The sequence below is a fragment of the Mobula birostris genome, chromosome 16 (assembly GCF_030028105.1).
Source record: "Mobula birostris isolate sMobBir1 chromosome 16, sMobBir1.hap1, whole genome shotgun sequence".
Taxonomy (NCBI): domain Eukaryota; kingdom Metazoa; phylum Chordata; class Chondrichthyes; order Myliobatiformes; family Myliobatidae; genus Mobula; species Mobula birostris.
This window is the reverse complement of record NC_092385.1, coordinates 4,697,499-4,713,158: the sequence shown is the minus strand read 5'-3', so window position 1 is coordinate 4,713,158 and position 15,660 is coordinate 4,697,499. Positions and strand designations below refer to the sequence as shown.

General features: G+C 42.0%; 1 protein-coding gene across 2 annotated transcripts in view; it reads left to right on the top strand.

The window, feature by feature from the left end:
* eefsec (eukaryotic elongation factor, selenocysteine-tRNA-specific) overlaps nt 1-15,660 on the top strand; it is a 491,014-nt gene that overhangs the window by 125,666 nt on the left and 349,688 nt on the right. For both annotated transcript variants that reach the window (XM_072280243.1, XM_072280242.1), the window contains exon 2: nt 6,229-6,436. In XM_072280243.1, coding sequence (XP_072136344.1) covers nt 6,229-6,436 — 208 coding nt within the window. The remainder of the gene's footprint in view (nt 1-6,228; nt 6,437-15,660) is intronic.

Here is a 15,660-nt window from a genome sequence, read left to right as displayed (position 1 = left end):
TGCAGGTTGACAATAAAGTGCAAAGGTCAGAATGAGGTAGATTATGAGACCAAGACTCTATTTTACCACATAAGAGGTCAATTCGATAGTCTTACAACAGTGAGTAGAAGTCCTCCTTGAGCCTGGTGGTATGTGTTTTCAGGCTTTTGTATCTTCTGACTGATAGGAGGCCATTAGACAGACACATGAACAAGCAGGGAATGGAGGGTCCTGATGAAGCGTTTCAGCCTGGAACATCAACTCTTTATTCCTCTCCATAGATGTTACCTGTCTTACCGATTTCCTCCAGCATTTTGTGTGCCTTTTTCTGGATTTCCAGCATCTGCAGAATCTCTTATGTTTATGAAAAGATCTGTGCTGTATAAATTTCAACACAGAAAGCTGTATGGCATACTGTTGTGTTGGGAAAGGGATTGTGGTGCTAATGATTAAACACCTTGAAGCCATTTGTGATGCTTCATTTCTTTTAACCAACTGTTTGTAGAACTTGCTGGATAAAGGTTTTTCTCTGTTTCAACCAATCTGGGACACTACAGTTACTTTTATGTACCTGACCCCTCAGCACAATTCCCTGATGATTTCATACTTGGATGATACCCAGCAGGTCCATGAACGCAAGCATTCAATTTAACAGTTTATTGACTGCTGCTGAGTACCAAAATAAATCTCTGGTCTAAGTGGTATCTGCAAGTTCATTCCTGCCAGTTGGGTAGCTGTTGAGTGTAATGAATTAATTGTCATTTGTAAGACTGCTGGATGAGATGTTGGCCCATCCAAGGGAAGAAAGGAACAAAATAATCTTTTTAGCAGTCTCCATTAGACCATAAGACATAGGAGCAAAATTGGCAATTTTTACCTATTGAGTTTTCTCCGCCATTCTATCATGGTTGGTTTATTATTCCTCTCAACCCCATTCTCCTGCTTTCTCCCAGTAAACTTTTGACGGCCCTACTAATCAAGAACCAAGCAAACTCTGTTTAAACATACCTAATGACTTGCCTCCACAGATGTCTGTAGCACTGAATTCTACAGATTCACCACCCCCTGGATAAAAAAATTCCTCCTCATCTCTGTTCTAAAGGAATGTCCTTGTATCTTGTGCCCCCTGGTCCTAGATCACCCTCTATAGGAAACATCTTCTCCACATTCACTCTGTCTAGGTCTTTCAATATTCAATAGGTTTCAATGAGATCACCCCTCATTCTTCTAAACTCCAGCGAGTACAGGCCCAGAGCCATGAAACACACCTCATATGTTAACCATTTCATTCTTGGATCATTCTCATGAACCTCCTCTGGACTCTTTGCAATGCTAGCACATCCTTCCTTAGATAAGGAGATCAAAACTGCTCACAATACTGCAAGTATGGTCTGACCAATGCCTTATAAAGCCTCAGCATTACATCCTTATTTTTATATTCTAGTCCTCTCGAAATGAATGCTAACATTGCATGTTCCGTCCTTGCCACCAACTCAAATTGGATAGGTCCCTTCTAACGAGTGTGGACTGTTACCCATTAAGGTCAGAATCTTTAATTGTCTGTGTGGCTGGGTAGAAGTTCTGTATTTCCTCAATCTGCTGATTTTTAATAAACCATTGTCTTGAAATATTTACAACATCTTGTATAAAAGCACTTGCTGTACTAGTAATTCTCTTTTCCTTGGGGAAGGTTTTTGCACAGTTAATAGAGTTTAACCTTCACAACTGATCAATAAATAGACAAATAACAAACATTTTGGTACAATAGTTTATTATAGGAGAAACTGTCAGAAGAATTTTAAACCTTCTTCAAGTTAATTATGTGCCTCCTTGCCAACCAAATCCCCATTCCCTTCTTCCCCTTGGAAACTCCCAGTCTCCCTTGCGAACTCTCTCTCCCTTGTGAACTCTCACTCCCTTCACAAACTCCTATTCCCTCTCTCAAACCCTCACTCCCTTTGCAAACTCACTTCCACTCACAACTGCTAAAAGCACCTCATCATAGTAAATTTGAGTGTTATTGGGCAGTAGTTATTGAGGTAGCCCCCCCTGCTCTTCTTAGTCACTGTTACGATTAATGCCTCTTGGAAGTAGGGGGAAACTCTGACTACAGCAGTAAGATGTTGAAGATGTCCTTGAACACTTCAGCTGGTTAGTTGGCACAGGTACACCACTGGGGCCTGATGCCTCCCGAAGGATGTTCTGATATCAGCTTCTGAGACAGGGGTTCACCGTATGCTCTGGGGATTTGCACAGGTGTAGTGTTATTCTCCATTTCAATGATCTGTTCTATAGTGTAATAACAGTGAGATAGTAATGGTTCCTGAGGCGGGTGGTGCGAATTTCAAGCTTTTGTATCTTCTGCCTGATGGAAGGGAGCAGAAGACAGAATGTGCCTTTGGGCTTCTGTACCTCCTATCTGATGGTAATGATGAGAAGAGGGCATGTCCTGGATGGTAGGGGTCCTTCTACATTTGTTGAAGTTTTTGAGTGTTTTAGTTGACACTCTACATATATCTATATAAATCTATCTATCTATCTATATATATATATACATATACATACATACACACACACACACACACTATATATATGTAAAATATTCATAAACACACACATATATACAGTGAATTTCAGTTAGTTATGCCATCAATTAATTGGGATAGCCACTTATTTGGGACAACTCTTAAAGAATAAAAACAAATTGAGAAAATAGCTGAATTCCCTTCATTTGCTTGGGACAATATGCTGCTTAATTGGGACAGGAGACTGTTGCCGAACAGTTTCTAACTAGCATCAGTCATGTGCATATGAATGGCTGTTAGACACTACACCATGCTCAGAGTGATCAGTTTTTAAATAGCATTAGTTGCATGTGTTTGTGTGTAAAAAGCAGTGTTTATTCTCATTGATAGTTGGCAAGAAATTATCAGCTAGACAATTGAGAACTGTTTTGCACACCATGGTTTCAAGCATTCAGGCTTGGAGATGCTAGATATGGCCAGGAGTGAAGATGAAATGATTTCACTACTTCAACAAGTTAGGAGTTATGGAGGTAATTATGGAATCTTGAAGGTTACAATGAAAATGAAGATTTGGAGGATGCAATCATTGAGAACGTTGTATGAAGGCAGTCCATGATCTACACAAGGTCAGTGAACTTGTAGCACAAATCAATACAAAGGGGAATGATTTAGTGGCCATTACAGAAACGTGATTGCAGGGTGGGGAGGATTGGGAATCAAATATCCAAGGATATCAGGTAATACAGAAGGATAGGCAGGAAGGTAAAGGAGGTGGGGTAGCGCTCTTGATTAAGGATGAGATCAGGGCAATAGTGAGAGACGATATAATATCCAATGAGCAGAATGTTGAATCCATCCGGGTAGGGATTAGGAATAGTAAAGGAAAAAAATCACTGGTGGGAGTGGTGTATCGGCCACTGAATAATAACATTTTAGTGGCACAGGCAATAAACAGAGAAGTATCTGAGCCATGTAAGAAAGGAACGGCAGTTATTGTGGGTGACTTTAACTTGCACATAGATTGGGTGAATCAAGTTGGTTGAGGCAGTCTTGAAGAGGATTTCGTAGATTGCCTACATGATAGCTTTCTTGAGCAGCATGTTACTGAACCTACAGGGGAATGTGCTATCTTAGATCCGGCCCTGTGCAATGAGACAGGTAAAATTAGCGATCTTGTAGTTAGGGATCCTCTTAGAAAGAGTGTCTTCACAGTGGAGGACACTTCTAACATGGCAAAGAGAGATGATATTGATGTGATGGGAGGTGAAGATATCGATACAATAGCTGTCACTAAAGAGGTAGTGCTGAGCAAACTTGTGGGCCCAAGGATAGACGTATCTCCTGGTCTTGATGGTCTGCATCCCAAGATACTGAAAGAAGTGGCAGGGGTTATAACAGAGGCTTTGATGATAATTTACCAAAATTCTCTGGACTCTGGGCAGGTCCAGCGGATTGGAAGAAGGCAAATGTCATCCCACTGTTTAAAAAAGGATATAGGCAAAGGCAGGTAACTATAGGCCAGTCAGTTTACCATCTGTAGTTGGGAAAATGCTTGAAGCTATCATTAAAGAAGAAATAGTGAGGCAACTGGAAAGAAATGGATCCGTCAGGCTGACGCAGCATGGATTCAGCAAAGGCAGGTCCTGTTTGACAAACTTGCTGGAGTTCTTTGTGGATAGAGAGGAGCACAGTGGATGGACGTTATTTACTTGGATTTCCAGAAGGCATTTGATAAGGTGCTACATAAAAGACATCCATAAGATAAGGTTGCATCAAGTTGGGGGTGACGTATTAGCATGGATAGAGGATCGGATAGAAAGCAAAGGGTTGGGATACATGGGTGTTTCTCTGGTTGGCAATCAGTGGTGAGCGGTGTGCTGCAGGGGTCGGTGCTGGGCCCGCAACTGTTCGCGATGTACATTAACAACCTGGAAGAGGGGACCAAGTGTAGTGTATCTAAGTTTGCTGATGACACTAAATTGAGTGGAAAAGCAAATTGTGCTGAGGGCACGAAGAGTCTGCAGAGAGATATAGATAGGTTTAATGAGTGGGGAAGGGTTTGGCAGGTGGAATGCAATGTTGGTAACTGTGAGATCATCCACTTGGGAAGGAAAAATGGCAGATCAGATTGCTATTTAAATGGTAAAAAATTGCAGCATGCTGCTGTGCAGAGGGATTTGGGAGTGCTTGCGCATGAATCACGAAAGGTTGGTTTGCAGGTGCAGCAGGCTATCAAGAAGGCAAATGGAGTGTTGGTGTTCATTGCGAGAGAAATTGAATTTAAGAGCAGGGAGGGTATGCTCTTAACTGTACAGGGTATTGGTGAGGCTGCGCCTGGAGTACTAAGTGTAGTTCTGGTCTCCTTACTTGAGGAAGGATATTCTGGCTTTGGAGATGGTGCAGAGGAGGTTCACCAGTTTGATTCCAGAGATGAGGGGGTTAGATTATGAAGAAAGATTGAGTCACCTGGGAATATACTCACTGGAATTCAGAAGAATGAGAGGAGATCTTATAGAAACATAGCAAATTACGAAAGGGATATAAAAGACAGAGGCAGGAAAGTTGATTTCACTGGTCGGTGAGATTAGAACTAGGAGACATAGTCTCAAGTTTCGGGGGTTGAGGAGGAACTGCTTTTCCCAAAGAACGGTGAATCTGTGGAATTCTCCACCCAATGAAGCAGCAGAGGCTGCCTCAGTAAATATATTGGATAGATTTTTGCATGGTAGGGGAATTAAGGGATAGAGGGAAAAGACAGATAGGTGGAAATGAGTCCATGGTCAGATCAGCCATGATCTCATTGAATGGTGGAGCAGGCTCGACAGGTCAGATGGCCGACTCCTGCTCCTGTTTCTTATGTTCTTATATACACTAGGTCTCTGCGCTGATTTTGTTCATTTACAGTCAATCAACAGAACACGGCAGATGAATTCCTCCATTGATAACTATTAGGAACTAATATGCAGTTTTACATGTCGTGTATTGTACATACATAGACACACACACACACACACACACACACACACACACACATACATATTTGATTTGTCTTTTCTTGCACATTGCTTTTTTGATGGTCTTTATTTATGTATAGTCTTTTCATTTTCCTGCAAACACTTGCAAGATAATGAATCTCAATGTAGTATATGATGGCATATATGTACTTTGATAATGAATTTACATTGACTTTGACTTTTTGTCAGATGTGATCTTATTGATTGGACGGCCAGGCTCTGGGGGGCCTTATAACCCAATTCTCTTTATGATCACATTGTTAGTTTTTATTAGATAGGTCACTTGATCTGGATGGAGTTGGTCTGAAGAGTCAATTTCCATACTGTATAACTCTCTGACTCTATCGGTGGAACACTTTCCAGCTGGATTTGATATATTATAAATATAGAACAGGGAAGGAGACGTTGGAAAATATTTCTGGGTGTATTCAGTTGTGAACTGATTCCGTCAACCTGCTAAAAACAGTAAGGAAAAGCATGCAATTAAATTTAACCCTTCGGATGCTTATTTTTAATACAAATGCAACAGGAAACCGGTGCACTTCAAAAGATCTTAACTTATTGGATTTGTTTCTGTTTTGATGTGTGTGTGGTATTTTGAACCCGGGTCACTATCGCTGTAATAGTGTTCCGACACTACCGTGTTTTAAAGTATTTCATGATGCAGCTTACTTCAGGCAATCTAAAGCAAACTGTCTGTTGTCCTGCAGGTTCGCAGATTATTGACCTGATGATGTTAGTCATTGACGTGACAAAGGGGATGCAGACGCAGTCAGCAGAGTGCCTCGTGATCGGTGAAATTACGTGTCCACGGATGGTGGTGGTCCTGAACAAGATTGACCTCCTTCCAGAGGCAAAGAAACAGGTGTTGATAGACAAAATGACCAAGAAAATGCAGAAGACACTGGAGAATACAAGGTTAGCTTCCTAAACACTCCTTCCTACCCTTCCTGCACAAAACGTCCTGAGGAAGGGTTTTAGCCCAAAATGTTGACACTGCATTCTGCTGTATAGATGCTGCCTGACCTGCTGAGTTTCTCCATCAGTATGTGTTTGTTCCTTTGGATTTCCAACATCTGTAGAATCTCAAACACAAGAAAATCTGCAGATGCTGATAAACCAAGCAGCACACACAAAATGCTGGAGGAACTCAGCAGGCCAGGCAGCATCTATGGAAAAGAGTAAACAGTTGGCTTTTTGGGCTGAGATCCTTCATTAGGAGTGGAAAAAAAGATGAGATCAGAACAAGAAGGTGGGGGGGGGGTGGGGTAGGAAGATTTACAAGGTGGTAGGTGATAGGTGAAACTGGGAGGGGTGAGGGGTTAAGATGAAGAGCTGGGAAACGGAAACATGTCTTTCTCCCTTATTAGAGAGAGAGAGAGAGAGAGAGCCTGTGGTATGTCGAATACCGGGTGAACAGGTAGCCTTTGGGGTACTGCAGGTCTGTATCTTTGCTGTTGCTTTGCTCACGCTTGAATGCTCGGTGGCGGGTGCCGATGCTTTTTTTCTTGTCGGAGGGGAAGGGGGGATTGTTGCTTGCTGCCGTTTACACACAAGGGGGAGAGGAGCTTGGGGAGGGGACTTTGGGGTTCTAATGTTTAACTGTCATTCATTCTTTGAGGGCACTCCTCTGTTTTTGTTGATGGTTGTGAAGAAAAAGCATTCCAGGATGTATATTGCATACATTTCTCTGACATTAAATGTACCTTTGAAACCTTTAAAGAGGGAAACAGGAATGAGGAATCATGAATGGGAGGTAATTGCTGAAAGTTCGAGAAATCAATCTTCATGTCATCCCTTTTGCCAGTCACCTGTCTACCTCTTGGCTCCATCCCTCCCCCTCCTGTCTTCTCCTATCATTTTGGATCTCCCCCTCCCCCTCCAACTTTCAAATCCCTTACTCACTCTTCCTTCAGTTAGTCCTGACGAAGGGTCTCGGCCTGAAACGTTGACTGTATCTCTTCCTAGAGATGCTGCCTGGTCTGCTGCATTCACCAGCAACTTTTATGTGTGTTGCTTGAATTTCCAGCATCTGCAGAATTCCTGTTGTTCTTCATGCCATCAGGTTGGAGGCTACCCAGACAGAATATAAGGTGTTGGTGCTCCAACCTGAATGTGGTCTCATTGGGACAGTAGAAGTGGTTTTGGACTGATACTGTATACCGGGTACAGTAAATGATCCGCAACAGACTCACAGGTGAAGTGTCACCTCACCTGGAAGGACTGTTTGGGATCCTGAATGGTAGTGAGGGAGGAGGTGTAGGGGCAGGTGTAGCATTTGTTCCGCTTGCAAGGATAAGTGCCAGGAGGGAGATTAGTGGGGAAGGATGAGAGGACAAGGGAGATAGGGAGCGATCCCTGCAGAATGCGGAAATTAAGGGGGGAGGGAAAGATGTGCTTGGTGGCAGAATCCCGTTGGAGATGGCGGAATTTACTGAGTTGTGTTCCAAACTCAAATATATGTCATGACATTTTCAATAAGACCATAATGCATAGGAGTTGAATTATGCCATTTGGCCCAACAACTCTGCTCTACCATTCAATTGTGTCTGATTTATTTTCCCTCTCAACCCCATTCTCCTGCCTTCACCCTGTAACTTTTGATGCCCTGACTAATCAAGAACCAATCACCCAGTGACTTGGCCTTCACAGCCGTCTGTGTCAATGAACTCCACAGATTCTCCATCCTCTGGCCGAAGAAACTCTTTCTCAGCTCTGTTATAAAGGGGCGTCCATGTATTCCGAGGCTTTGCTAACTCTCTCACTGTTGGAAACATTCTCTTCATGTCTGTTCTATTCAGACCTTTCAATATTTCTGGAGTATCTAGTGATAGATTTGTGGAGAGGAATAAACAATTGACTATTCACGCTGAGAACCTCCATCAGATTGGTTTCTTCTTAAATACTAGCAACACCAAGATCCCAAAGTATTCTTCTCAACACCCATGAGTCCTGATGAAGGAAATATTGAGATGGTTAAAAGAACTTACTCTATATGTTCCGATTGAATGGCTTGTGTTACTGAGAATCTCGGCTCTCTGACATAAGAGATTCCTCTAGGAGGGTGAAACCAGGGAAAACATTTGGCCCAGATGGGGTACCTGGCCAAGCACTAAAGCCCTGTGCTGATCAAATGGCTGGAGTGTTCACTGAGACCTTTAAACTCTCACTTCAACAGTCTTAGGTACCCACCTGCTTCAAGCAGGCTTCAATTATACCAGTGCCTAAGAAGACCGTGGTAACCTGTCTCAGTGACAGTGATCCAGCAGCACTTACATCCACTGTGATGAGGTGTTTTGAGAGGTTGGTGATGAAATATATCAGCTTCTGCCGGAGAAGTGGCTTGGATATGCACCAGTTTCCCTTCCGGCACAATAGGTCCACAACAGATGCCATTTCACTCAATCCTGGAACATCTGGACAGCAATGCTGCATACATCAGGATGCTCTTTTTGGACTATAGTTCAATATTCAATACTATCATCCCCTAAAAACTAACCAATGAGCTTCACGACCTTGGTCTCAATACCTGCTTTTGCAATTGGATCTTTGATTTCCTCACTTGCAGACCCCAGTCGGTTTGGATTGGTAACAACGTCTCCTCTACAATCTCCATCAGCAGAGATGCACCGCAAGGCTGTGTGCTTAGCCCCCTCTGCTCTACTTGCTTTACACATGACTATGTGGCTATGCACAGCTCCAATGCCATTGTTAAGTTGGCTAATGCCACTGCTATCAGTCAAATCAAAGGTGGTGACGAATCAGCATATAGGAGGGAGATTGAAAATCGGGCTGAGTGGTGCCACAGCAGCGATGTCTTACTCAATGTCAACAAGACCAAGGAGCTGATTATTGACTTCTGGAGGAGGAAACCGGAGGTCCTTGATCTACTCCTCATTGGGAGATTAGAAACGGAGCCATTCAGCAACCTTAATTTCCTCGGTGTTATCATTTCAGAGGACGTGTCCTTGGCTTCAGAAGTGAAATTATGAAGAAAGCTTGGCAATGCTTCTATTACCTTCAGAGTTTGCCAAGATTCGGCATGACATCTAAAACTTTGACAAACCTCTATACATGTGTGGTGGAGAGTATATTGACTGGCTGCATCACAGCCTGGTATGGAAACACCAATGCCCTTGAACAGAAAATCCAACAATAAGTGGTGGATACAGCCCAGTCCGTCATTGGTAAAGCCCTCTCCACAACTGAGCATATCTATGTGAGGTGTTGTCACAGGAAAGCAACGTCCATCATCAGTGACCCCATCACACAGGTTGTGCTCTCTTCTCAGTGCTGCCATCAGGAAGAAAGTACAGGGGCCTCAGGTTCACGAACAGTTGTAACCCCTCAACCATCAGGCTCTTAAACCAAAGCGGATAACTTCATTCAATTTCACTTGTCTATCACTGAAATGTTGCCACAAACTAAGGACTCACTTTCAAGAACTCTTCATCTCATTTCCTCGATATTTATTGCCTGTTTGTTTGTTTATTTATTTATTTATTATTATTCCCCCTTTTTTGTATTTTCACAGTTTGTTGTCTTTTGCACACTGGTTTTCCACCCTGTTGGGTACGGTCATTCATTAATTATTATGGTTATTGGATTTAGTGGGTATGCCCACAAAAAAACAAATCTCAGGGTTGTATATGGTGACATATATGTACTTGGATAATACATTTACTTTGAACATCGCCTGGTTCAATTTAACCATTGTCCTTTCAATTAAATTTTTGGGATCTTGGTGATGCCAACAAGACCAGCACTCATTACCCTCTGATAATCGTTGAGTGCTTGCTGGACTTTGCTGGGTCAGATAATCTTTAAGAGGCAACCACATTGCTGGGTAGTATGTAAGCCATTTCGTAGGAAGATGGCATTTTAATGATTAAAGGTAAACTTTATTTGTCACATATACATCAAAACATGCAGTGAAATGTGTCTTTTGTATCAAATCAAATTATCAAGGATTGTGCTGACGATTTAGGACGGAAGACTCTGCCTCAGAATACAAGTTCAGGTGTAACCCATCCTTTTTGTATAGGTCATAACTTCTGCAGAAGAGATCTCAATGATCCAGAGCTCCAAAACCCTGCCCCCTGCACCAATTCCTCAGCCACACATTCATACGGCAAATCATCTTTTTCTTACCCTCACTGGCGTGTGCCGCACACAGCAGTCCAGAGCTTACTCCCCTGGAGGTCCTGCTTTTGGGCTTTCTGCCTAGTTCTCTATATTCTCTCTTCGGAACCTCATCCCTTTTCCTTTTTATGCCATTGGTATCAATATGTACCACGAGTTCTGGCTGCTCACCCTCCCTCTTTAAAGTACTGTGGGCCCGATCTGAGACGCCTCTGAGCACCTGGGAAACAACATGCCATCCGCGAATCTCTTTCACGTCCACAGATACTCCTGTCTGCTCCTCTAACTTTGGAATCCCCTATCATCACTGCATTCTATTGTCCCCCTAATTCCCTTCTGAGCCACAGAGCAAGACTCAGTGCCAGAGATCTGGTCTCTGCAGCTTTCCCCGGTAGGTCATTTCCGCTCCCTCCCAACAACAGTATCCAAAATTATTTATTATTGAGGGGAATGGTCGCAGGGGTACTCTGAGTATCCAACTATTTCTTTTCCCTCAGCTACATGCCTCCTCTAACTCAGGAGTGACTACAGCTGGAGTACCCCTGCTTGGGGTGGGAAGTGTTTTGGATTTTGGATTTTGGAATATTTGCATCTATATAATGAGATGCCCAGGAGATTTATTTATTTATTTATTTATTGCGATACAGCATGGAACAGGCTCTTCTAGCCCTTCAAGTTGTACTGCCCAGCAATCCCATGATTTAATCCTAGCCTAGTCATGGGACAATTTACAATGACCAATTAGCCTTCCAACCACTATGTCTTTGGACTGTGGGAGGAAAACAGGAAGAACATACAAACTCTTTACCGGCAGCAGCGGGAATTGAACCTGCGTCACTGGTTTCATAAAGCAACTATGTTACTGTGCCGCCAAACGTGGGACCCAAGTCTAAATACGAAAACCAGTTGCATTACACATACAGCATACGTGCAACTAGAGTGAAGCTCACAGAGTATACAGTCCACAGCTGGAGCAGAGTCTGACACGATGGAGCTGGGTCCTCCACAGACTGTCGGAGTTGAATGACTGCCCTCGATGGTGTTCCAGTGCTGTGACTGGCTTCAGATCCGCCACTGATTTCAAACAGCCACCCGTTCCATGGCAACTATGACAGGTGAGGGGTGGGATTCTGCATGAAACAATGACATGTATATTGAACCTTCAGAAAGGTAAGCTGTCACTATAGGTAAATAGGTAAAGAACTATGTGGTTTTGTGAAAGACAAAGGTACAAGAAACGTGATATTGATGTTAAGGATACTATCAGAACGAGCTATTCAAGTGCAAAAAGATTTGTTTGTTTTATCGACTACACAAAAGCATTTGATAAAATGAAGCACAATAAGTTATTTGAAATATTACAGGAAACTCTAGATCTAGATTCGAAAGACCTCCGCCTAATCAGGAATCTGTACTGGGAACAAACTGCCGCTGTGAGAATAGATGGAGAAGCGAATCAGTTTACGAAAATCAAGAGAGGCGTTAGACAAGGGTGTGTTTTCTCCCCTGATTTGTTTAATGTGTACAGTGAAACAATATTACAAAAAAACAAGAGACATCTTGGGAATCAAAGTTGGTGGTGAAAGCATCAATAATTTCAGATATACGGATGACACTGTGTTAATTGCAAGTACGGAGGAAGAACTACAAAACTTAATTGATATAGTTGTTGAAGAAAGTGCAGAAATGGGTCTATCTATCAATCGCAAAAAGAATGTATGGTGATGTCTAAAAAGAAAGAGAATCCTATCTGCAGGCTGAGAATAAATGGGGAAGATGTAAAACAAGTACAGAACTTTTGCTACTTAGGAAGCTGGGTGTCATCAGATGGCATCAAAAGAAGAATAGGGATGGCAAAAGACACCTTTATGAGAATGAAGAGTATACTGACCAACACTAAACTAGGCATGACAACCCACCTCAGAGTACTGAAATGTTACATTTATCCAGTTATGTTATATGGCTCAGACTGTTGGACAATATCTAGTAACATGAGGAAACTAATTGAAGCAGCAGGGATGTGGTTTTTGAGGAGGATGCAAAGAATATCATGGATGAAACGAATATCTAACAAGGATGTCATGAACAGAGCAAACACAAAAAGAGAAATAATGTATGAGATCATGAAAAGGCAACGTAACTTCATTGGACATGTGATTAGGAAAGAGGAGTTAGAATGCACGGTAATTATGGGAAAGATTGAAGGGAATAAAGCAAGAGGAAGACAAAGACAAATGATGATGGAGACAACAGCCAGAGAACTGGTAATGAATACGAATGAATTGATCCACTTGACCCGAAACAGGAGTGTGTGAGCCATGGCAGTCAAAGGTCAAACTGGGCATGGCACCTGATGATGATGATGATGATGATGATCACTACCTCTCCCACCCAGGCGGATAGTCAGTGACTGTTTGGTATCACCATCAGTCCTGACTCTGAATTTATGTGCTATCGGTAAGCAGTCTTTGTCTTGTTGGTCATGCGTATTGATGCAGCCGTTCAGTGTGTTAGATTTTTATCTGTGAAGTTCTTGGCAAACTTACTAATGAATTTCCCTGCTGCTTCATGATCAGCAGATGCTTTATCACCACAAATCTTTAGAAACTTATTGCCATGGCTTTTCTTAAATTTTTAAGACCAGTCTGCTGAATATTCACAATTACCTTCAATTTTCAGTTCATCGTGATAGGTCTTTGCTTGTTTCATGATCAGTATGCCATATGTTCACTCTGATGCTGATAAATCCTCTCTTTCAACCAACGATCAAGGTCTTCATTTTTCACTTTGTAATGTGTTTTTCTAATTTTCATTAACTTCTGTTCATTACATATGAAGATCACTTCTCAGAACTGTCTGTGGTGTGCATCGCCTGGGAACCTTACCAGCGCCTTGTGGAATTTTCCATTTTTGACATCATGTCAGCACTCAAAAAATATTTGGATTTTGAAAGTTTTAGGATTTTGGATTTTTGGATACTTAACCTGTGCCTCCCTATAGCTCTTGTCTATCACCCCCTCATTCTCTCGTATGCAACTCCAGTTCCCTAGCATGGTCTGTAAGGAGCTGCAGATATCCCCTTCTAACTGGTAAATTAGTTTATTATTGTCACACGTATAGTGAAAAATTTTGTCTTATGTACCTTTCATACAGATCATTTCATTCCAATTGTACTTGAGGCAGTACAAGGGAAAACAATATCGGAATATAGAATGAAGTGTTACAGTTACAGAGAAAGTGCAGTGCAGGTAGACAATAAGGTGCAAGGCCATAATGAGGTTGATTTTGATGTCGAGAGTCCATGTTTTGGTACTAGTCATATCAGTTGGACAGAAGGTGTTCTTGAGCCTCATGATACACATTTTTAGGCTTTTATAGCTTCTGCCTGATGGGAGAGTGGAGAAGAGAGAATGCCCAGGGTGGGTGAGGTCTTTGATTATGCTGGCTGCTCTGCTGAGGCAGCAAGACGAACAGACAGAATCCATGGAGGGGAAGCTGATTTCTGTACTGAGCTGTGCTAAAACTCTCTTCTGTTTCTTGTAGTCACAGGCTGAGCAGTTGCTGGACAAAGCTGTATTGCAACCGGATAGGATGCTTTCTATGGTGCATTGAGTCTTGCTGAGGGTCAAAGCGGAAATTCCAAATCTCTTTTGCCTCCTCAGGAAGTAGAGGGCATTTTCTTGGCCGTGGCATCTACCTGGTTGAGCTTTCTTGGCTGTGGCATCTACCTGGTTGGACCATGACAGCCAATCTCCTGTGGAAATTAACCAATGATTTATTTAAATGGAAAATTCCTATAAACATTTGATATGCTTGTCCACATCTGAAGACAAAAATAGATTAATATTTTGGGTGGGTCCGTTCAATGGAACATGAATTATAATGTAACTCGCTTCTCTTGAGGGTTCAGATTGTTAATCCCTCTTGTCTAAATACAGATTTGATTTTGTTTCCTTCATCTTTGCTTTTCTCTTATGATAACTTTTCTAACCTTTCCTTCTCTAATCTTTTCTTCCAAGAGATGTGGCCAGAGCGTAATTTTATTATACTTCTCTCTGCTTCCCTGCTTCCAAATAAAACAACCGTTTCAGGTCCTCCCAGTGGAATTCTGTGTTTCAGCTGGGATGAATTCAAAATGAAGTGAGTGGAAGCCAAAAATGTTAACTTGGAAATAGTCAATGGACTGGAAAAGGGCTGTTTCAGTCAAGTACTGTACATCAGCAATGAGCCAGTATGAAACATGAGCCCATCTGATGTTTATCCTGGCTGTTTAATTAGAATATGTGAAGAACCCTTTACTCCTTGCTCTTTTACTCTCCTGCAAGAAATGTGTGAGTGTTCTTTTTGTGTGATATTCTTCTTCATTGGTTTTCAGATCCTTATGTTTTTCAGTATCTCATCTTCCATTTTGTTCACCATTTCCTTACTTTGTCCTCCTTATCAGAATCAGAATCTGGTTGAAAATTCCTAGAATATGTCATGAGTTTTGTTAACTTTGCGGCAGCAGTACAATGCAGTACTAGATAAATTTGGGGAAAAAAAAGAATTGCATTAACTAATTAAAATAATTATGCAAAAACAGAAATTTAAAAAAAAAGTAGTGAGTTAGTGTTCAACGACCATTTAGAAATTGGATGGAAGAGGGGAAGAAGCTATTCCTGAATCATTGAGTGTGTGCCTTCAGACTTCTGTATCTCCTCCCTGATGGTAGCAATGAGAAGAAGGTGATGGAGGTCCTTAATAATGGACACCACCTTTCTGATGCACCATTCCTTGAAGATGTCTTAGATACAGTGGAGGCTATTGCCCATGATGGAGCTGACTAATTTTACAACTTATTTTCTAGATATTACTAGTTAATAGCAAGTGGGCTTCTAACCCTTATCATTCCTCAAATATACCAACCCATTTAGTTTTACGCAGCAGGCCAGGCAGCATCTCTAGCAAGAGGTACAGTCGACGTTTCAGACCGAGACCGAAGGGTCTGGGCCTGAAACGTC